The 24,500-nt window shown below is 36.2% G+C and overlaps 1 protein-coding gene, 1 long non-coding RNA gene and 1 pseudogene across 2 annotated transcripts; 2 read left to right on the top strand and 1 right to left on the bottom strand.

Moving 5' to 3' along the window:
* Positions 1–1,233: 1,233 nt before the first annotated feature.
* Positions 1,234–3,401, top strand: LOC9319746 (protein SUPPRESSOR OF npr1-1, CONSTITUTIVE 1). Its single transcript, XM_002885738.2, has one exon. The coding sequence runs from the start codon at positions 1,380–1,382 to the stop codon at positions 3,399–3,401; it is 2,022 nt and encodes a 673-aa protein (XP_002885784.1). The 5' UTR covers positions 1,234–1,379.
* A 3,549-nt stretch (positions 3,402–6,950) lies between these two features.
* LOC9319745 lies at positions 6,951–8,223 on the bottom strand (annotated as a pseudogene).
* A 3,217-nt stretch (positions 8,224–11,440) lies between these two features.
* Positions 11,441–12,852, top strand: LOC110229683. The gene is made up of 3 exons (XR_002333074.1): positions 11,441–11,593; positions 11,697–11,741; positions 12,624–12,852. It is a non-coding gene; the product is annotated as an uncharacterized LOC110229683 (long non-coding RNA).
* Positions 12,853–24,500: the final 11,648 nt, after the last annotated feature.

Here is a 24,500-nt window from a genome sequence, read left to right as displayed (position 1 = left end):
ACTTCCCTCTCTTTAATTGAGGTCATCATCATCTCAAAGGACATCCGCCCCCAAGGATAAGCAAGAAAACCCTCCAAATCTTCAGACATCTCAGCGTGTTCCTTCATTATTTTGGGGTAATGAGAGGTAGGAAGAAGAAACCCGTCAACAATGGCCAGGCACGCGTATCTCAGCCTTACGTCTCTATCAGAGACAATCCTCCTTTTCAACATCGTGACAACCCTTTCCACTGTCACGTCTTCTTCAAGCCCAAACAAAGTGCTGTAATAAGGAATTTTTTTCCCAGCCGTCCCTCTTATCTTCTTCTTTTTCCGAGACAGGTACTTACCACAGGGAAGACCAGTAACAATTTTGAACTCCCGCATCGAGAAACGAACAGGCGTGCCGGCGTATACAACCCAAATCTCATTGGGTTTCGCTACATCCAATTGGCGACTCAAAAGGAAAATACCAAAACTCGCAGACCACGACGGCTTATTAGGAAAATCCAAAATCCCACCAAGCGAAGTACCCGCAATATACTCACGTTCTTCGTCATCCAATGCTTCAATAATGCCGCATAGTGTTTTGATTTTGTGGTATACATTAACACTTTCCCCAAGGGGTTCTTCTCCATCAGCGATCAAACGATTCGGAAGTTCAATCTCTCGCATCTAACAAGAAAAATGTGAACCGCAGTTAGACAATCATATAACAAAATCTTATCAGACTCCGAAAAAACCTAGTCAGTATAGATAGGAAATTTACTCCGGCTCTGCGACAAACAGAATTTTACTACGGCGAATTGAAACAACACAGAAGATAGGCTGACGAAAGCGCTTCGATTCTCTGAAAAGCAATGTGTTTTACTAAGACGAAAAAGGGATGCGACTCTCCATATGGAAGAAAAAGGATAACGACGACTCGTTTCCCCAAGACCAATTAAATAAAGGAAAACCAAAAATACAACACGCGCAGACAAATAATGATCTACTAAGATTTTAATACGGCCGTCTAACACAATATATTTCAAACAGTATAAAAAGATCTTCCCGCTATATAGGGGTACATACGCAATTTCCACATACACAGTTCCAGCCAAACAGTAGCTTTTTTGGGCACCTAAATAACGACTCTTCGAGGTATAGTCTGTTCAATTTCCCTTAGTAAAACTATGTTGGTAGTTTATAGTGTTAGTGACACTTTTAAGGTTAAAAATATTTAATTTAAAGAAAATATTAATTGACTGATCTTGTCACTCGCTCTTTAATTATATTAAACACTCAAGCATGGAATGTGCTCTTTTTGTTCCATGCGTATTCTTTTTATGTGTTATAATGCTCAGTGTATAAATGTGATCTTGTTATTTGTCTGTACAGCCACTTGCAAATCTCAAGTGGATGAATTTGAGATCCTCTCATTATTTGAATGAGCTTCCTGATCTCTCGACTGCAACAAATCTCCAAGAATTATATCTTAATGGTTGCATAAGTCTCGTGGAGCTCCCTTACTCTATTGGGAATGCCATTTATCTCAAAATATTAGAGCTCAGTGGATGTTCAAGTTTGGTGGAGCTCCCTTTTTCTATTGGGAATGCAATTAATCTCCAAGACTTATATCTAAGTAATTTTTCAAGTCTCGTGGAACTCCCTTCCTCTATCGAAAATGCAACTACTTTAAGAAAGTTGGATCTCAGTGGATGTTCAAGTTTGGTTGAACTCCCTTCTTCTCTTGGGAGTGCAATTAATCTCCAAGACTTATATCTCATTAATTGTTCAAGTCTGGTGAAGCTACCTTCTTCTATTAGAAATGCAGCTAATCACAAAATATTGGATCTCAGTGGATGTTCAAGTCTGGTAGAGCTCCCTTCCTCTATCGGAAATGCAACTAATCTCCAAACATTAAATCTTAGTAATTGTTGCCGTTTGGTAGAGCTCCCTTCCTCTATCGGAAATGCAACTAATCTCCAAACATTGAATCTCAGTGGATGTTCAAGTTTGGTGGAGCTCCCTTCCTCTATCGGAAATGCAACTAATCTCCAAACATTGAATCTCAGAAATTGTTTAAGTTTGGTAGAGCTCCCTTCCTCTATCGGAAAGGCAACTAATCTCCAAACATTGAATCTCAGTGATTGTCACCGTTTGGTAGAGCTACCTACCTCTATCGGAAATGCAACTAATCTCCAAACATTGAATCTCAGAGATTGTTTAAGTTTGGCACAGCTCCCTTCCTCTATTGGAAAGGCAACTCATCTCCAATCATTGAATCTCAGTTATTGTACAAGTCTGGTGGAGCTCCCTTCCTTAATTGGAAATGCTACTAGTTTCCAAAAATTGAATCTCAGTTATTGTACAAGTCTAGTGAGGCTCCCTTCCTCTATCGGAAATGTTTCTAATCTCCAAACATTGAATCTCAGGGATTGTAAAAGTCTTGTGGAGCTTCCTTCTTCTATTGGAAATTTAACTAAATTAGATTTAGATATCCGAGGATGCTCAAGTTTGGTGGAGCTGCCTTCCTCTATTGGGAATTTCATAATGAATCAAGATGGTGGGAATATCTACTCTTTCAATACATGCACAAGTTTGTTGCAAATCCCTTCCTCTATTGGGAATGCCATTAAGCTTGAAAGTTTGAATTTTTATGGCTGCTCAAGTCTTGTGGATGTCCCGGCCTCTATTGGAAACCTAATTAATCTCGACGTGTTGGTTTTTAGTGAATGCTCAAGTCTTGTGGAAGTCCCGACATGTATTGGAAATCTAATTAATCTCACTTATTTGGATTTTAATGGATGCTCAAGTCTTGTGGCTATCCCGGCCTCTATTGGAAACCTTCATAAACTGAGGATGTTGGCGATGAAAGGATGCTCCAAGTTAGAGATTCTTCCGGGCAACGTCAACTTGAAATCTCTCGATAGACTTGTTCTTAGTGGCTGCTCGTCGTTAAGATGTTTTCCTGAGATCTCCACAAACATCAGAGAACTCTATCTCAGTGGAACTGCGATAGAAGTGGTGCCTTCATTTATCTGGTCATGTTTGCGTCTTGAGACATTAGATATGTCATATTGCAAAAACCTCAAGGAATTCTTGCATACTCCTGACAGCATCACCGGGCATGATTCAAAAAGAAAAAAAGTTTCTCCATTCGCAGAAAATTGTGAGTCTTTAGAGAGACTATATTCCTCCTGCCACAATCCATATATCAGTCTCAACTTTGATAATTGCTTTAAACTAAATCAAGAAGCAAGAGATCTCATCATCCAGACATCGACTCAACTTACGGTCTTACCCGGTGGAGATATACCTACCTACTTCACCTATCGAGCTAGTGGAGGTTCTCTAGTAGTGAAGTTGAAGGAGAGGCCTTTCTGTTCAACCTTGATATTTAAGGTTTGCATTATTCTGGTTAGTAAGAAGAATGGTTAAGTTAAAGCTGGTAATGGAAAAAGGGTGTCTGTACATTGTGGGATCATGGACAAGCAGCATAGGCTCAACATTCTCTCTTTAACGGAGCATTTAATTTATACATCTTTGAAATAGAATCAAGTGTGACTTCAAACGAGATTTTCTTTGAAATTGTGATCTCCAATGACAAATGGGCGATAAAAGAATGCGGGGTACATTAAAAAAGTTGTAACAAAGAAAAGAATGCGGTATGATGGACAATGTGAAGCCAAAGAAGAGGAAAATGGTGAGGCAGTTCCCTCTTGAATTGTATTCCTATTTGCACTATATATATATATATATTAACAATAAATGTGATTCATTAACTTTACAGCCTCATGAATCCACATCAAAGAAGAGTAGATTGTCAGGTCATGGTCGTGTTATGACATGTTCCAACTGTAAAGAAGAAGGGCATAACAAAGTGACATGTCCAAATTAGTCATGAGTTGAAGAAGGATCAGGTTTACTGTCTTTAATTTGTTGTGTTCATTTGGTTTGTTTTTGTAGACAATTGTTGTGTTTATATGGTTTACATAAATTTGGTTTTATCATTTCATCACAGGGAAAACTTTAAGCAGAGGAATCTTTGTAGAGTGCTTGGTAAAGAGCTTCGTATGGGGTTTGACAAAGATCATCCTAGGCCGTTTCGCGGAGAACTTCGCACGGAGCTTCATAGAGACTTTCATAGAAACTTATCGTCTTTCAAGAAACTTTTGTGTTGTGTTTCAGATCAGGAACCTTGTATTTTTTTCTTTGCTTCAAACGAGTATTTTTAGCCAGAGTCCTAGAATTTTGCATATATTCTCCATGTAATTTATTGTTCCAGATCAGGAACCTTGTAATTGATAAGTTTTTTTTTTAATTATGTGCTTGATCTTCACAACAGAAACGGTAACAGTACTCACTAAAAGCTTTTGTGGCTTCTCAGTTATTTCCAAGCACTAAGACTAGATCAATGTAGTACAACAAAGCTAATTGTTGTTGGCAGAGGAATACGCTGCCTTTTCATTTTCTTTTTATAAACAAAAAAAGCTAAAAGGTAACAAAAATATAGGGAAAACGGCTTTTTTCAACCTCAACTATTTGCTGGCGGGTTTTTCCAACCCAAACTATGACCCCCAGTCGATTTCAATCCGAACTCAAAAATAATACAAAATCAAAACCTAAACTAATGTAAATGAGCCGATTTCAACACGACGTGAAACAATGTTAGTTCGGAAGTTAACAGTTCTCAAAGTTATTTGATTTTATTTTCAAAGTTTGATGAATGTTGTAGAGAGAGAATTACCCAAGGTTGAGTAACCGTTAACTTCCGAACTAACACCGTTCCGTGTCGTGGTTAAATCGGCTCATTTGCATTAGTTCAGGTTTCGATTTTGAATTAATTTTGGGTTTGGGTTGAAATCGACTAGGGGTAATAGTTTGGGTTGGAAAAACCCGCCTGCAAATAGTTGAGGTTGAAAAAGGCGGTTTTCCCCAAAAATATATTCCGCTATCAGGCTTGGAACCAGGATCTCATGTTCAATTGAACTAGATCAATTGTTTAACCAATGTACTACAACGGGTCTTTTTCTATGACTATATACAAGTTTACATATAGCATTTAACTTGTTGCAAGAAAAAGATCCGTATCTGAAGTGATGGAATCTACTGTTTTCTCTCTCAATAATTTCTCGTCCATAGATACGAGACACTTAATTTAGTTACAGAATAGCATTCATCACAGCCCTTATTGGACTTTTGTTGTCGATTAGACCGTAAGCTATAGCCAATCTCTCATCACTATGGAACTCCAAGTCAACTTCTTTCTCTTTCTAAGTACAAATGACTAAATGAGCTTCCTTCACAAATCCAACGTGACTGCTAGGCGCAGTCTGCATTTTGAAGGTTTTGGGAGAAAAGAAGACAATACGCTGCCGTTTCGGTTTCTTGCTAAAGACAAAAAAACCTAAAACGTACAAAAAATATATTCCGCTGCCGGGCTTCGAACCCGGAAATCAATTCTAGACAATCTAGATAAATACTTAAGCCAAAGTGCTACAGCGGATCTTTTGATAAAGTTGTATATAACCTTATTATATATAGTACTTCACTTGTTCTTCCTCTTCTCAAGCTTTGGTGGAGGGTTTAACATATCGACATCAATTTGGAGAACCTGTTTTCTTATCAAACATTACAAGATTTCCCAAGCTTAATCAGACCATCAAACCATAACAATCCCATGCAACAAAGACAAACTCGAATCAGTTTAAGCCATTAACCAAGTAAAGGCAGAGATAAAAGGATAATGACATCTTCGCTTGGATTACAAGATACATGCGATAGCAAAACGTTAATGTCTTCAGAGAGAGAATAACAAAGTTAAATAACTAGAAAGAAACAAAGTTAACAAACCATGGGATTATTTGACGATTCTGTTTATACTAAAACTAATTAGGGATATCTTTCTACCAGTCTCTTAAATTCGATAAAGCAAGCCGATACATGAAAAACAACTAACGACACCCGTAATTTATAAACAGATAGAGGAACTTATAATTGAGTAAATACATACGAAAACAATTCTATACCTTTTTCCCTTTTGTCTTCTTCTCTAAACTGACTCAAACCTTAAGATGTGAGATCTTTAACTCTCCAACTGGTTATTTTTATATATTCTATCTCGAAGCGATCTCAATTGAAATTCGGTTACGTATCTCTTCAACTGATAATTTCTTGTTGGTCATATATCCTTTACCATTGTTTTCTTCTTGGACTCTATAGTAGAGTTTTTTTGACCCCAGTGCAGACAATGTTCCTCCACTTATTAACACATACATTCACAGAGTACAAGCGCAAAGTGCAGGTTCAAATTTGCATATTGGTTTAAAACTTTGATCAAAAGCGAGTCAGTTGGGATAAGAACTGTTGAACTATAATCAAAATCTCGTATAAGTTAGTTATATTCACATTAGTTAGTTACTTGATCAAGAGGCACAAATACTCTGTTTTAAGGTTGTGTCTTTTAGATTAAGAGTTGTGTTCTTTCATTTACACATCACATCTGTTCGGTTTGTTTAAATACTCTAGAACGTGTGATTGTTAAACATATTACTCGAGTTGTAATACTTTTTCAAGTTATCAATAAAGATCAAGTTACAACCATTGTTCTTACTCTGTTTTTTTTCTCATTCCTTCAAAAGACTAACATGGTATCAGAGCTTATCGATTGAGAGGACAAAGAGAGAAAGCACAAACAATCACAGCAAGAAAAAGGCAAAAGTTTTTCGTATACGTTTCGCAAAATAAGCCGAAACGATGCAAGGCTCTTCACATCAAGTGATTCCTATATTCGATGGGGAGAAGTACGACTTCTGGAGCATTAAGATGACAACCATTCTCAAGACCAGAAAACTATGGTCTGTGGTTGAAGAAGGAGTGCCAGCCGAACCAGCACAAGGAGAAGAAACTCCCGAGACAGCGGCGGCAAAAGCAAAAAGAGAAGAGGCAATGAATGTAATGGATAGAAGAAATGAATCATAAGTTAAATCAATTCACTAATTAATCAAATGACATTGTCTAGAAACATGAAACCGAAAAAAAAAAAATAGGTTCTACAACACAAACCTTACTTGTACCGACTAGTTCCATTCTTTTCTTTTGTCCACTACCTTGCTAACTTTGAACCAAACTTGGTACATAACTGAAGATAATCGGGCGCTGCCAATTTGTAGAATCTTCATCAGGGATTTCAGCGTAATATTGATCGTGCAGTCCAGTAATGTTGACCATGTTCCTGCTGGTCTCATAAGAACCTATAGTACAACACAAGGCCTTTTCCTTCCCCTCATGCATCAAAAAACTCCAGCAAACCGGAAAACAATAATAAGTCGAGAGGTTTTTGAAATCCACTTTAATGAATATACTCCACGACAAGGCGGATTCAGTATCAATATCATCGGTCATCCAAATCTCCATCTCTAATGCATGATAGCTCTGAAGTAACACTAAGAGTTGTTCTTCTCTAACTGATAGAACTATCTTCCCAAAATTCTGAATTGGTGGAAGACAAAAACTTTTGAATCTTTCCGTTGTAAAATCAAAACTGAGTAAGAAATTTGTTACTTCATCCGAAGCAATCCAGTAAGTATTTCCTTTCAAAGAAACACCAGTATTTGGTTCTATGAAGCAGTCCAGAGGGTCGTTATCAAGAACCCTCCATGAACCAGAGCAAAACTCATAGATTTCAACCGCAGCAACATGGTTCATAACCATCCCAACACCTCAAGATTTTGTAGCTACGACTAGGCTTGTTATACTCATATCCTAGAGCTAACTTAGAGTCTCTCTTGTGATCAGTTTTGTGTTGGATCCACCTGGTTTCCTCTAAATACGGATTCCAAACCACGAGTCTATCGTCCTCGGTGGTGCATAACAACAAACCGTCGCAGTGAAAAACGCCAGCTATATCGACTTGTTGTGACTTAAAATGTGGATCCATTAGGCTAAGTGCACCATCAAATTCTTTAGATGGAGCAGCGACGTCGTGATTGACGCTCATTCGCCAAACCCTATAATCCCTCAAAATGAGAACCAGAGGCTTCTTTGCAGCTTCGAGAAATCTTGGGTTTCTTTTTATTAAACCGTTCCATAGTTTGCAAGTGGATCGTAGTCCTTTCAGAGACGTGGTCGGGAGTCTATTGAAAATATCTTCTAACAAATCCACCGGAAGATCAGACATCATCATTGTTTCTCTTGTGATCTCCCCAGGTTCTGTAAGTAGAAAATTAGGGTTTTGAGTTATTCTCGTTTGCCCCATCTTGTTTATTAGTATTACTTTTTTTTTTTCTTAGTCCAATTTACATTAATAAAGAAAAAGAAGCAGCCCACCAAAATAAAAAGAAAAAGAAGCAGCCCACCAAAATAAAAAGAAAAAGACAAGAAGCATATATGTAAATAGTATATGGATTCTTTTTTTTTTTTCACTCAACTATTAAATAATTTAATCATCACTGTGCGTATCCTGCAGTAAATTAATGGACCTTATACAGTAAAACCTCTATAAATTAATAATGTTGAGGCCATGGTATTTTATTAATTTATAATGATATTAATTTACCTATATTTTTGATTTTTTAAATTAATAAATAATTATAAACCTTATTTTTGATTTTTTAAATTAATAAATAATTATAAATAGATACCAAAAATCACAACTTCATCGCTAATATTTTCCCGCTAAAACAAAATCCCGTCAAAATTTTCCCGCAAAAAAAATATCTGTCAAAATTTCCCGCAAAAATATTTTCTGCTCCCGAAAAAAAAAACCGTCAAAATTTTCCCGCCAAAAAAATTCCGTCCGACTTTTCCCGCCAAAAAAAAATCCAAAAAATTCAGGAAGTATTCTACGAAATTTAGGAAGGATTTCACGTAATTCAGGAAGGGTTTCACGACATGAATTCATGAAATCCTTCCTAAATTACGTGGAATCCTTCCTGAATTCGTTGAATACTTCCTAAATTTTGTGCAATCCTTTCAGGAATCCTTTCCTGAAATTCAAGGAATCCTTTCTGAATTTCTTGATATCCTTCTTGAATTTCGTGGATTTTTTTGGCGGAAAAAGTTAGACCGAAAATGGTCTCCAATAGCCTTAAATGAAGTTTTTGTGACACAAATAGCATCTCCTAGTTTATTTGACAAAAATAACACTCATTTATTTTTAAAAATTTAATAAACAAAAGGGAAAAAATAGCACTCCACGATAACTGGCGACGGACAGAGACGATTTCAGGAGATAGCTGCCGGCGACGGAGAGAGCTGCCGGCGACGGAGAGATCTGCCGGCGACGGAGATCTGCCGGCGACGGAGAAAGCTTCACCTATTTTCGATCTTCAAACTGGTCTAAATCGATCTCTTTCACCAATTTTTTCTTCTTCATCTTCCCCAATCGTGTTGACAAAATTAGGCGTTTATTGTTGAATTATGGCTTTCTATTGTGGAATTAGGCGAATTATAGGTGCGTTCATTGATTCAGCACAAAGAATTCTGATGTGTCATTGTTCATCTCTTACCTTTTTCATTGTTGGGCTTGATTGCATTAGAAATCTTAAGTAGATGAGACTTGTAATTGGAAACTGTTGATAAGTAGATGCTTTACGAATTCTGATGGATCTTCTAGTTTGTTCATTGTATTTGGTTGTTGCTTTCTTTAGGTATGGTGGAGATATACTCTGTTTGTGGGAAGTGGAAACAAAATGAAAAGCTTCAGTGGGTTTTCTTAGTAGACACAGAGAAAGGTGGATCCCTTTGTGAGGTAGATGAGAATATTTCATACAAGGGATTAGTTGAGAGTGTTATTGAAGATTTCGGACTTAGTCAAAGATATTTCCCTTAGCTATGAACTTCCCCCAAGGATGAAGCTGATGTTAGAAGATTCTCTACTAATATGTATTCGGAATGATCGCCAAGTTTGCACTTTCATCAAGAAGAAACAAAGAGATCCTGAAATAATTCGTTTGTGTGTAACGGTAAGTAAAAACGTATATGACTCTTTCTTGTATTAACTGTGGTCAGACTTACACTACATACTAAATTATTTACATTTGATCTTCTGGCAAGAACTTCATCGATCAACTGGAAGTGACATCTCAGTTTCTGTGCCGCCAAGTGATACATGTTCAATGGCTAAAAAAGGACATGGCAATGATTCATTATTTTTGCCTCCTGCTCGAGATTCTTCTATCTCTGCTGCACATGAAAACCAGAAGGTAAAAACTCAATTTAAATCCTTCCCGAATTACTATAAACCACAACTCACCTCATGCTAAGCATTGTCTTCTTGTTCATCAGCTCTATCATTTTCATTCACTCCATTGTCAACATTATCTCTCTGCAACAAATATAACAAGTTCAGGAAATATGTTCCTAAACACTGTAAAACAAAGAAAACTCACCTCATCATGTTGATCATTGTCTTGTTGTTCATTAGTTCCATCCATTTGATTCATTCTATTGCCAACATTATCTTCATTCTTGTTTCCTGAAGAATTGATATCCTGGGTTACCTCCTGTGTTTAGTTCTCAGCATTTGTCTAATCTTTGTTCATCTTCAAATCCAAGACAGTAATTATTTGAGTTAGCTTTTTTACAAAGTTTAAGATTTAAGAAAGCTGTAGAAATCTTTATTTTACCTCATTTGTAGAACTAATCTTCTGGGTTATCTCCTCTGTTTGGATCGTCTTCTGAGTCTGGGAAGTCTGAGTAAGAGGGACAGTATGTTGCTCAGTTGTTTGATCAGGTGCTTGCTCATCTGCTTTCTCAGCTGGTTGTTCAGTAGCGGTAGGAGATGGGGGATTGTTGAAAAAGAAATCATTTTCCCTAGGAGATGGAGTTTCTGGTCTTTCCCTCTACAAGAAGAAATCAAACCGTTCATTTCAGTTTCTATAACATCACTAAAGTTTTTTAAGAAGCTTCTGTTACCTGATCTTTTTTTTTTTCTTGCACTAAGTATTCTCAGCTTCTTCTCCATCTTTGATAAGCGTTGATTTGTTGATTTGAACCCATCTTCAACTAGCTTGTATAGCTTGTCAAGCTTCTCCATAAATGACTCGCCTGATGAAGATAGTTGCACTGCCTCCTTGTTACTGAACATATAAGATTTCATAGCAACCTCTTCCATCACAGCTCCAACGTCAAGTGATCCTCTTCGCCAATCTTCAGCTTTCATGACGTTGGAGCTGTGATGGAAGAGGTGGGAGTTGAATTGAGTTTGATGATCCTGAAGAGGATCACTTAGGACCGCCAATATTTAACGAAACATTTGCCCAGACCGCCAACACTTAGCCAAACAATAAAAAAAAGCTCAAATTAAAAATCAAAACCTAATTTCTATCTTCTCTATCCTCTTTCTCTCTTTTACGCTCTCTTCCTCGATTCTTCCCTTCTTCCTTGATTCTTCCCTTCTCCTTACCTCTCCTTTACCCATTCACTCTTTTCCTATGATTATACACCCCTAGATCTATTGGATTTTATCAATTTCTATCACTCTTTGTCATTCTCGCTCTTATCCCCAAATTCTTCTTCTTCTTAAATTCTATGAATTCTTCATCCTCCATCTTCGTCGCTCGTCCAGATCCCCTAAACCATAGCATTTGATTTCGTTGGCCAGAAACCCCAAAACATCTTTGTCGCAGGTATGATTTTGTTATGGTTCAGTAGATTCATGAGCACTTGGGTTAGATTTTGTTAGGGTTTGATCGATTTGGATTATATTGATTTCTTAGAAGCTTTTGGCAGGAGTGGAGTGGTTTATGTTCTGATGATGCTTTTCATGCCCTCCAGGTGTTCGACGAATTGCCTCATTATTGGCTTGCTTGTTTCTTAACTGTTTTGTGTTAATTTAGGTTTTGTGTTGTTGATGTTAAAACTTGCAGGTGCTTACTATTTTGTTTGTTTCTATACAACGTTTTTATGCACTCCATGCAGTCTTACTTAGTAGACATGTTCTGTTTTTGTTGTTGTGAGGGTGTCTTGATTTTGGTTTCCAAGTGAGTTTGAATAAATTTGTGGCAAAAAATTTCAGAAAACAATTAGACGTTAGTTGAATCAAGTTGGTGAGTCCTTCAGAAAAAAATTTGTGGCCTACACGTCTTGACAACCTCTCTTCTTTACACGTTTTGTGCGAGTCCTTAACGATTTGGTTTTGTGTGAGTCCTTAACGTTTGCATTATATATTGTGGTTAGTCAAATTGACTAGGTTTGGTTTCTCAAATGTGAGGGCTTTGTCTCTATGTAAACCAATTTGATGTCTTCTCCTAAGTAATTTCAAGCTAGATTCATTCGTACTTGCTCTTAGATGAGCATGATTAGTCTGTTTAGTTCAATTTTGTGCTTAGATGAAGAGTTTGATGTGACTCTATCTCACTATTTGAATATTAGTCTAAGTGAAAACATTAATAGTCATACTTGTTTGTATTTATTCTCTCTCCATATGTTTCTTTTTTCTAAAATCTCATTCATCTGCAAGGGATAAGGATTCATTTTTCCTCTATGAATGAAATGCTTAATCTGTGATGTTTATTCTTATTCTGTGATGTTTAGTTGTTTAATTGTTTGCTTAATCTATGATTTTGGTCTGAAATTAATCTGATTTAGCATGATAATTACTCTGGTTTCACATGATGTTAATTTGCTCTTAAATTCTTAAAATTTTGTTTCATGCAGAGGTTAATTAACAACATCAAGACTGTGAAAAAGATTTTGGACATGAAGGTGTAGAAGTCATACTATTGATGAGCCTAACGATAAGCTCTTAGTCTGAAGCAAGATAATGTTAGGTAGCTTAAGTTGAAATTTATGGTTGTGTGACACAAATAAAGTTATTTCGGTTTGGTTTTGAAACTAATGTAGTCAAACTAGAGTTCTTATTTAATTGTATTATTCTTCATTAATTATGTATAGTCAAACCGGATTGAAAATTATGTATAGTGCAAAAAAAAACAAAAACCAAAACAAAAAGAAAACCATAATATATTGCATAATACAAATGCTATTTTAATTGAATAAATTGCGTATTATAAATGCTATTCTAATTGATTAAATTGCATATAACAAATGCTGTAATTTGATAATTAATAAAAAAATATAGTCGCTATTATATAATATTAAATTACATAAGAAAACAAGCTATAATATGTAAACAAAATATAGCACCACCAAAAACCGCTATCGGAAGCCGTCGACCAATTATCATGGGCGCAGATATAGCGCTTTCTAGTCCACAAATTCCACCGCTAGATAGCGTTATTCGGCCGCTAAAGATACTCTATTTTCCTGTAGTGAACATATTTAGGAACACCATCCCGAATTACTATAAATACTTTCCGAAACCATCCTGAATTACTATAAATACTTCCTGAATTTCTCTAAGTTCTTCCATTAAGTTAAAAGCAGAGAATGAACTTACATTGTCTGAAGCTTCTAAGTTTTCTATTTGCGGAATTTGTGGAGTTGTTGTGCTTGTGTACCTCTCACAAATGAATGCAGTCCAAGGCTCGAGCAAACTCACTCTGCTTAAGCTTGATTGCAACACTGGAATGGACTCCAGAATCCAGAGATGGAGAGCCAACAGATACCCTTGGATATCATACTTACCCTTCAACAATTTAGATGGCACAATAGACTTAATCGAGGACAACAACACCTTGAAAGCATCTATCCCCCGTGGATAGTTGAGGAATTGATGAACATCTTGAGCTCTCTTAAGGTGAGTTGCAGGAAATTTGTTGCCTTTAAACATGTTGAGAAAGATACACTCCGTCAACAGGAGCATGGCAAGAAGGAATCTTCGTCCCCTGAATCCCTATTAGTCTTTCTCAATATGTCTAACAGCTCCTCAGATGTGTGTCGCTGACTGGTATTTGCCCAACCATAGCGATTATCCTCCACATTTTCATCAGCTTCCTGGGGAGAACATTTCAATCCAGTAACCATATGAAATCAATCCAGTATCCATAGGTTGGCCCCCAAAATGAAACCACAACTCATTCTTCTTCACTGTCATTAAGCTTCTCGCCAAGAAACAATGGATCAACTTGCATGACAGATTTAATTCCCTTGATGTAGCCTTCAGAACGGGTCCTAAAAACGATTCTCTGATTCTCTGAAACTCTGTAGAAGAGAGGATGGTTTGTACTTTATCGATATACTCATATCTTGCACATTGATTTATCCTAACATCTGAATTTGGCTTCTGTCCTATATTGTACAGAAGCTTTGGCAGTGTGACATCTGTTGGAAACGAATCTCCCATTTTCCTGCAATTAAAATTAAAGGAAATCAGTAAACAGATATATTCAGGAAAGACCTTCCCGAATTACTATAAGTCCTTCCCGAATCAGGAAGATCTTCCCGAATTACTATAAATCCTTCCCGAATCAGGAAGACCATTCTAGAATGCAAACTAAAACAACTCTATCAAGCAAACAGAATAGACAATAACACTACAGAAACAAGTAAAGAAACTTGAATCACAAACTTGAATTTATACCTATGTGACGATATAAAGTGATAAACTAATCTGATGCAAAGTTAGATTCACAAGCTATCTAAGAGAAGCTAAGGTTAACAAAAGTAGCCTTAAATTAATGATTAGATAGTGACAATTACAAAAGGTCTTGTACTTAGAGTTGAAATTTTAAAAAATATATGTTCATTGTGACAATAATCTGCTAGCAATACAAATGATCGTATATGAGGAGTAGTAGAGGGTATAATATGGGAATAAAAGAGAGATATGATAGGTGTGTGCTCACGTTTTCTATTTTCAAATGAGTTCCAATACTGCATAACATCCAAGAAATCATATCATGCTAGCAAGTCATGTTTATTAAAGGGCTGATAATTAATGAAACTAGCTCTTATTATGCTTCCATTACTAGATTGTTACCCGCGGTACACCGCGGGTTAGTTATTTGATTTTTTTTGTCTTTTTATAAACTGATGAATTTGTTGTATATAATATTTTTTGTTGTACATTGCGAGTCACATGCGTTGTAACTAAAAATGAAAATTTTAAGTTGTATTTGTTTTGTTTAGTGTTTAAAATGGTATAATTGTATTTTGATTTGTTAATCCCAGGATTTCACCCGTGATATATTATCCCGTATTAATATCAATCCAAATCCGACCCGTCCCACCATATAATCATGTCCCGTAAAATTAAACATAATTTTGTTATTTCTTTTAATAACACTTTTATTTAAAAGACATATAATTCGAGTCAATTTAAAAGTTTGCTTTCAAATAGTTTATATAATATATATATATATATATATTTTTTCAAATTAGTGTGTGTTTTTATAATCAATATAAAAATTATATATCTATAAAAATTGTAGAGAATATGCCATATGTATATATTAGTAATTAATAAAATTACCATAAAATCTAAAAATTAATAAAATTACCATAAAATTACATATGGCATATATAAAATTGTAGAGAATATGCCATATGTATATATTATAAAATTAAAAAACGAAAATTAATCAATAAAATCTAAAAAATATATATTTTCTAATTACTAATATATACATATGGCATATTCTCTACAATTTTTATAGATATATAATTTTTAGATTATTTAATTTTATAGATATATTTTCTAATTACTAATATATACATATGGCATATGGACAATTTTTAGATTATTTAATTTTTAGTAAAAATTGTAGAGAATAATCATATTAGAAAATATTTATTTTTTAGATTTTATTGATTAATTTTCGTTTTTTAATTTTATCAAAAATAAGGAAAGATCCGATTGAAGATTTCTGGGTCAAAATTAAACAAAATTTGACCCGATTAGGAACCCCAAAAAGTGTTGCAAAAATGTATAGTAGATTTGCTCAAATGTGGTTGGTGAAACAATATGTGTTACAAAAGGTGTTGTAACTGGAGTTGAAACTGAAAAATACCTTCAAAGTTCCACTAAACCACTGACTATACAAATTGATGCAACTACCAACCATGGAAATAGTGGTGGCCCGGTTATTACAGGAAACAAAGTCGTTGGTGTAGAATTTCAGGCATAAGGCAAGCAAAATTTTTTTGAGAAGTAATGCAACACAGTGAACATACAAAACCTGAAAAATCTATTCATGAGCTAAATCTCAACCATCAAGAACGAAACATATTAAGCTATCAAATGTTAGATTCAGTTCAATCAAAAAGCCTAACAAGAACTAGAAACTAAAACATGACACTACACTATAAACTTAGGCAAGCATAACTCTAAAAATCTGATGAAACATGGGCAAAAAAAATCTTTATCGATTTCAACTTATCACAGAGAGATGATTACTTATAACCTGGACAAAGACTAGAAACTCTCCCGTAGGAAGTTTAAAAACAAAAGGATTCTACTTTTTGTAAAAGACCCACAAAAACCAAATCGTTGGAGACGATTCAAAACACAAAAAAGAAGAGAAATTGAAATACAATAAGAGATAATAAGAACTTACAGGAAACCCTAGAACACAATGAAGCAGAGAGAAAAGAGGAGAATCAGTGAAAATCGGGTTGGCGAAACAAAAAGGAACCGAGAGTTGGCGAAACAGAGAGGAAACCGTGAAGAATTGGCGAAACAGAGAGGAACCGTGAAGGATTCCGGCAGAGGTGTTCGAGATTCCGGCAGAGGTGACGAGATTCCGGCGGAGGCGACGAGATCGTCGGTCGAAGATGAGAGAAAACGAGACTTTTGGGTGCGTCAGAGGCGTTTAGGGTTAGTCTCTCAAATTTTCTATTTTTTGTTTTAATTAATGTTTAATTAAAACTTTTGGGTGCTATTTCTGGAATTTATGAAATATGGGGCTATTTTTAGAAGAAAATTTTTTTTGGGGTCATTTATGTAAATTACCCTATATAATATTCTATTTATATATATATATATATATTATTTATATGATTATGAATTTATGATATTATTGGGACCATATTTTTACATAGAAATTTCAAAAAAATTATTATTTTATTATCTTATCGAATTTGATTAATTTGTATACTGGCCCAACTCGGGACCGGAAAAATTTATTATTTTATCGAGTTTATTAATTTATCGAGTATTAATTTATAGAGATTCTACTGTAGTTCCAAGAAGATTGAATACCATATTTGGTCATGTTTAAGATGCACATTTTTTTTTATCAAAAAAAAAGATCCACATCATTAAGCCTCTGGGAAGATGAAAACTTTTTGATAAGATCCCGCCTTGCCTAACCGCAAATCATCCCGGTCCAAGAAACTACATTTCATATGCTTTGTGTCATAAAAAAGTTTTTTTGAGAAACAGTTTGTAGTATCTAAACAAGAGACGAGCGTCTCTCATTCTAGAGTCGATTATGGACTCTTTTTCCTACTTTTCTGTTCTTGAATATTATTTAATACAGAATATTTTCATTAGATACGGTCGATGGAGATGGTCTAAGCGTTGGAATTAAGCGTTTTGGTTACTAGGCGGAACTATGCGGTTCTAGGGGGTCATTTAAGTCATTAATCAGTGATCATCTTCTTCTTTTTTGACTATATTTTTTTAATTTTTATTTACATTTATTTAGATTTATAAGTTTTCTATACATAATTAGAAAAGTTCATATGATGTTTAATATGAACTAGAGTATTCCCGAAATTAATCCAAGCTATTTTTTGAGGTGTGATTTGCAATCGTAGAAGAAGAACTCGTATCATGGTTCTTTAACCCCATAAAAAATCGTAGAAGAAGATTTCAGACCAATATCTCTGTGAAACACTGTGTATAAAGTGATTTCTAAGCTTTTGGCTGGCAGGCTGAAATCTCTTCTCCCACTGATTATCTCCAACGCTCAATCTGCTTTCCTTCCGGGTAGACTTCTGGCCGAAAACGTCCTGCTGGCTACAAAACTGGTTAATGGCTATAACAGAAAGAATATTGGGCCAAGAGGCATGCTAAAAGTTGATTTGCGGAAAGCGTTCGATTCTGTGAAATGGGACTTCATCATTGCTGCTATGAAAGCCCTCAACTTCCCTGTCAAATTCACTAATTGGATCTTCCAGTGTATTTCAACTCCGTAGTTTTCTGTCTCTGTGAATGGGCTCACCTCTGGTTATTTTCGAAGTTCTCGAGGTTTAAGGCAAGGAGACCCGATCTCTCCCTACTTGTTTGTGTTGGCAATGGAGGTTTTCAGCAAACTAATGAGATCAAGCTTCGCTGCTGGTTTCATAAATCACCATCCAAAAACTAGGGAGCTGGACATTACTCACTTAATGTTTGCAGATGACGTTATGGTATTCTTTGATGGCTCCTCATCGTCTTTGTCAGGTATTGCAGAAGCTTTGGATACTTTTGTTTAGCTGTTCTGGTTTGAAAATGAACTGTGAGAAAACACAGATTTTTACCGCTGGCTTAGAACCTTGGGAATCCTTAGCAATTACTAACTCTGGATTTACCACCGGTTCTTTGCCCATTAGATACTTAGGACTGCCTTTAATGAGCAGGAAACTAAGAGTCTCGGAGTACTCTCCTCTTATTGATAAGCTGAGGCAACGTTTTCAAAGCTGGACCACCACTTCTCTGTCTTACGCTGGAAGGTTGGTGCTGATAAATTCAGTAATTTACGGTCTGATAAACTTCTGGACTAGAACATTTATTCTCCCGAAAGCTTGCATAAGAATGATGGAATCTCTCTGCGCCAGATTTCTTTGGTCTGGATCTATCGACAAATCAAAAGGGATAAGGGTTTCTTGGGCTAATGTCTACTACCCTAAGACGGAAGGAGGTCTTGGTCTGCGCTGCTTGGGTATTTGGAATTCAACCCTCTGCTTGAAACTAGTGTGGCTGCTTTTTTCAGGTAGTGGATCTCTTTGGGTGGCATGGCATCATCACCATCATATAAAAGGAAAAAGTTTCTGGTCCCTTAAAGCATCTGTGAATGATTCTTGGAACTGGAAGTCTTTATAGAATTTAAGACCCCTAGCTGAGACTTTTGTGAAGTGTAATTTGGGTAATGGTCGGCACGCAAGTTTTTGGTTTGATTCTTGGTGCCATTTTGGTCCTTTAATCAAACGTTTTGGGCATGATGGCCCGAGCCTCCTTAGGCTCCCAACACACTGCTCTATAGCTGATGCTTGTGACGAGCACGGCTGGATTCTGCCTCCATCCAGATCTCTCCATGCCCTGCCTCTCCACGCCCATCTTTCATCAATCACTCCGCCTAGTAGTGACGCCGGTGATGATAGGTACAACTGGACTGTCCAAGGTAATTCTTACCACTTGTTTCCTACTGCAATTACGTGGGAATCTACTAGGCCGCGGAACACTCCTAAGGATTGGGCTTCTTCTATCTGGTTTAAAGGAGCCACGCCCAAGCATGCTTTCAATATGTGGGTGGCGCAGTTGCTGAGGCTGCCAACAAGAGTCCGCCTTGCCTCTTGGGGAATTCTGTTGCCCACATATTGAAAGCATGCTTGGGCATGGTCATCGCTAATTGCTTGGACTAGGATGAATACCGCTTCTTCTCCTACAATCCTTCGGAAGCTTTCAAGCCAAGCAGCAGTGTACCATCTTTGGAAGCAGAGAAACAATGTTCTCCACAACCAAACCTATCTCTCTCCAAATGCAGTATTCTCCCTCATCGAGAAAGAGCTGCACAATACTATCTCGGCCAGAAGGCACTGGAAGAAATTCAGGAACCTAATGGCGCTTTGGATCTGCTAAACTGTTGATTGACACTCAACTGATCTTTGTAACCACTGTTTTTTATTCTTTTTTGGTATGGTTGCAATCTCTAGGTTAACTCTTTTTGTAAAACCTCAAACTTCATATTATATGATATTCACATTCCTATCAACAATTAGAGACCATTATAAATTTGATTTAAATGATTAAGAATTGATTATAATACTTCAACTTTTGCATATTTTTGGTATAGTTTTTTTCATTATTTCATGTTAAAATAGAATCATTCTAATATTCAATGTAAAAGACATTCGGTATTTTAGGTGTTCCAAATGATAAATGTTTGGTGTTTAAAACAATCAACATCCCTAGAATTATGGTTGATCAATTTAATAAGAATGCATGAAAAAGATAATTGTGCACACAAAACTTTGTACATATGGATATAATGTGTAGAAGAAAGATCAAAGAGTTGCTTTACCGATGGGAGACTATGACTTAGTGGCGAAATAGAAAGGTTGGGTATTTCGTCGTGTCACCCAAAGTTAAAATACATTTTTATTGCTTGTCTCTGTCATATTTAGATCACATTTTCCCTAAAATAAATTGGTCTCAGAACAAACGCATGTGATGCTGATTTGGGAAATAATGCCACAAACGCTAGAAAGAGGTGTTTTATTAAAGGTAACGTCTAGGAATATGCAACTAAAATTTATTAAATGAATAAATAGCAACTCAATTCGTAATATACATGAACTCGATATTTTTAGAGGTTAGTAAGAACAAGTGAAGTCTCAAATCCAAAAATTTGAATATTTTTTAAAGACATGAGGTTTAATAATAAGATTTAGTTTCATAGGATTCAAGGGTTGTTACACTTGTTCAAGAATGTATTCTTTGTCTTAATAAAATCTCTATTTCTCAAAAGAAACCAATTAGAGTCTGAATTAGGAGAGGAAAAAGAGAATAGTTTGTTGAACCTTTTTTCTGTTCTTATTTTCAACAGCTTTTTGGCATGTGATCTTATTTGAAAGTTAGAGATCCACACACACACGCACAAAATCCCAACTTTACATGTTTTAAAATTAAAAAAGATGTAACATAATACTTTACCAATGAATTGTTAACATAACTGAAAGCAAAGTGTGTATCCCTTTTGTCACAACAGAAAAATTAATATGAATTGGAAATAAATCACATTACCATTCAATGTGTATCCCACTTGTACCCATTTTCGAACCCAAAACAGATTTTTAAGATGGTTAAGCACTGCAGCTTTATTGTGTTTACTTTGTAAAATTTTCTTAAAATGATCACTTCATTTCTTACTTTTCCTTAAAACTTAGCGCATGTATCATGATGTGTTTTTTTTTAAGTAGCTTTTAGCATATTTTTTTGTGCTTATCATTGAACGGATTGAACCAAATGAACTTGATACTAATGTTTTCTTGTTGTTGTGATTACAATCAAAGTTTAGTAATTTATAATTAATAATGTGGCTAGCTAGTGCTTCGAGAAAAATTTACTCGGTGTGCGTATTTAACTTGCTCGTTTTGGCTAGATTGAGATTTGGCGGATCGAATAAACTCAACTTAACACTCTGTTAAGTTTGGCTGACGTTTGGATTGCTCCGACTAACATACATAATGCAAAGTTGAACATTTATCTAGTTATGGGTAAATTTTTTGTTGTTTTTTTGGGACCAAAATGTGTAAGTTGTAGGCTTTTTATATAATTTTTTTCTAATATAAAATATATTGGTCACTCTATTAATTTTTATTTGGTTTAGATATACTCAAGATATTGGTTTAGTATACCGGTTCTAATTGTTCCGGTTCAATACTGTAAATAGTTTACGATTTACTTGTTTATAAATAGCATGTAAAGTTACTTTTGATTCTTAATGAGAAAATCTTTTCAACAAATTCTCTCAGATAATTCTTTGTAATATGGTATCAGAGCTATCCAAATCTCAGATCTAAATCTCAGATCTGACATTTTCGCCATCATCGAACTCGATCTGAGCTCTTGTATCGATCATTTTCTGCTCAAGGATGGTGATTAAGAAGACTGTGGTTTGCCGATCGTTGCGATCGAAGACTACATCGGATTCTCCTTCGAATCCAGCTGGAAAAAGGACTAGATCGACCGTCGTTGCTGTTTCTCCTCCGAATACTCCTCCGGTAGCTGTTTCTCAGTCTTCTGGAGCTTCGCGAGCTGAAGCGATGTCGGTTCCTTCCGATCCAAGTCACTCTCTGTTCTATATGCACAACGCCGATCATCCAGGTTTGTCGATCGTTTCTCTTCGCTTAGATGGTACAAACTATGATGATTGGAGTGCTGCGATGCTGATTTCCTTAGATGCTAAGAATAAGATTGGATTTATCGATGGTACTCTGCTTCGTCCTCTTGAATCTGATCCTCTCTTTCGTCTTTGGTCACGCTGCAATAGTATGGTAAAGTCATGGCTGTTAAATTCTGTTTCCCCTCAAATTTATCGTAGCATCTTACGTCTGAATGATGCTGCTGATATCTGGAAAGATTTATATGGTCGTTTTCATCTCACAAATCTTCCCCGGACTTTCAATCTCACTCAGGAGATTCAAGATCTACGTCAAGGATCTATGTCTCTCTCTGATTACTATACAAAATTGAAAACTCTGTGGGATAATCTTGATAGTACAGATGAGCCTGATGCTCCTTGTACTTGTGGTAAAGCTTCTCGTCTGCAACTGAAGGCAGAGAGAGCTAAACTTGTTAAGTTCCTTGTAGGCCTCAATGAGTCTTACTCTATCATCCGTAAACAGATTATCATGAAGAAGGTTCTTCCTAGTCTTGCAGAGGTGTACAATATCCTTGACCAAGATGACAGTCAGAGAGGTTTCTCCAATGTTACTACTCCTCCTGCTGCATTTCAAGTATCTGAAAGTACTCCTCCCTCTGCTCTGGGTGAACCAACTGTCTGCTATGTTACTTCTGGCCCTAACAAAGGACGTCCCATATGTTCTTACTGTTACAGGGTTGGTCATATAGCGGAACGATGCTACAAGAAACATGGTTTCCCTCCTGGATTCACTCCCAAAGGCAAATTTCCAGATAAATCTCAGAAACCACAACCTGTAGCTGCTCAAGTTGCTTTGTCACCTCTCCCTGAATCTCAACCAACTAACTTGGCTAGCTTAGTTGGTCATCTTTCCAAAGATCAGTTGCAACAGTTTATTGCTTTGATGAGCTCTCAACTTCAGAATCAGTCAGTCACAAATGAAGCTAGTTCTTCTCAGTCTGATATTGCTCCCTCTGGTATCTCCTTTTCTTCCTCCACTTACTGTTTTGTTGGCATACTTACAGTATCTAGACATACTCTCTCCAATGAATCTTGGATCATTGATTCTAGTGCAACACATCATGTGTGCCATGATAAATCAATGTTTGATTCTCTGGATACATCTATTGTCAGTGCTGTGAATTTACCTACGGGACCAACTATCAGAATCAGTGGTGTGGGGACTCTTCAGATAAATAAGGAAATTTATTTGAAGAATGTTCTATTCATTCCGGAGTTCAGATTGAATTTAATCAGTATTAGCTCTCTTACTGATACTCTTGGTTCCCGCATAATTTTTGATCCCCATTCTTGTACCATTCAGGATCCTACCAAGGAATTAATAATTGGCAGAGGTAGGAGAGTTGCAAACCTGTATGTGTTGGACACTGAAGCTCCTTTGGATTCATCAGTCTCTGTGAATGCAGTGGTGGATGTTGGTGTTTGGCACAACAGACTTGGACATGCTTCTTACTCTCGTTTGGATACAATCTCTACAGTTTTGGGGACTACTAGACACAAGAATAAAGGAGTAGCTTATTGCCATATCTGTCATTTGGCTAAACAGAAGAAGTTATCTTTTACATCTCAAAACAATATTTGTAAAGATATCTTTGAGTTGCTACATATTGATGTCTGGGGACCATTTTCAGTGGATACAGTTGAAGGTTATAGATATTTTTTGACAATTGTGGATGATCATTCTCGTGCTACCTGGATTTATCTTCTCAAAACTAAAAATGAAGTGATTTCAGTTTTCCCTGCTTTTGTTGCAATGGTTGAGAATCAGTTTAATTTGCGGGTTAAGGCAGTAAGATCAGACAACGCTCCTGAATTGAAATTTTCAAAGTTTTATCAAGAAAAGGGCATTGTTTCTTATCATTCATGTCCAGAAACCCCGGAACAGAACTCAGTCGTCGAGCGCAAACACCAACATATATTGAATGTGGCAAGGGCTCTGTTGTTTCAGTCTCAAATTTCTTTATCTTATTGGGGAGGTTGTGTTTTGACTGATGTGTTTCTCATTAATAGAACTCCATCACAGCTTCTCTCAAACAAAACTCCTTATGAGCTTCTCACGGGTAAGCCACCAGACTACAGTCAGCTCAAAACTTTTGGTTGTCTTTGTTATGGATCAACATCACCTCATCAACGACATAAGTTTCAACCAAGATCAAGAGCATGTGTGTTTCTGGGTTATCCGGTTGGTGTCAAGGGATATAAGTTGCTAGATTTGGAATCACATAAGATTTTTATCTCCAGGAATGTGGTGTTTCATGAAGAAATTTTTCCTTTGGCCAAGAATACTGTTTCAGAGGCGCCTTTGGATTTCTTTACACCTTTGAATTCTGAGCTTCCAGGTATCATTCCTCCACAAATTTCTCCATCTTCTCCTTCTCTACCACCAGAAATTTCTCCATCTAGAAACAGAAAACCTCCTGCTCATTTACAGGATTATCACTGTTATTCTACACAACACAACATAAATCATCCTATTTCCTCTTCTCTCTCTTACTCTAAAATTTCTCCATCTCATCTTGCTTATATCAATAGCATTACACAAATA

The sequence above is a fragment of the Arabidopsis lyrata genome, assembly GCF_000004255.2.
Source record: "Arabidopsis lyrata subsp. lyrata unplaced genomic scaffold ARALYscaffold_3, whole genome shotgun sequence".
Taxonomy (NCBI): Eukaryota; Viridiplantae; Streptophyta; class Magnoliopsida; order Brassicales; family Brassicaceae; genus Arabidopsis; species Arabidopsis lyrata.
The sequence above is the reverse complement of the archived record's forward strand: the minus strand, read 5'-3'. Positions and strand labels throughout refer to the sequence as shown.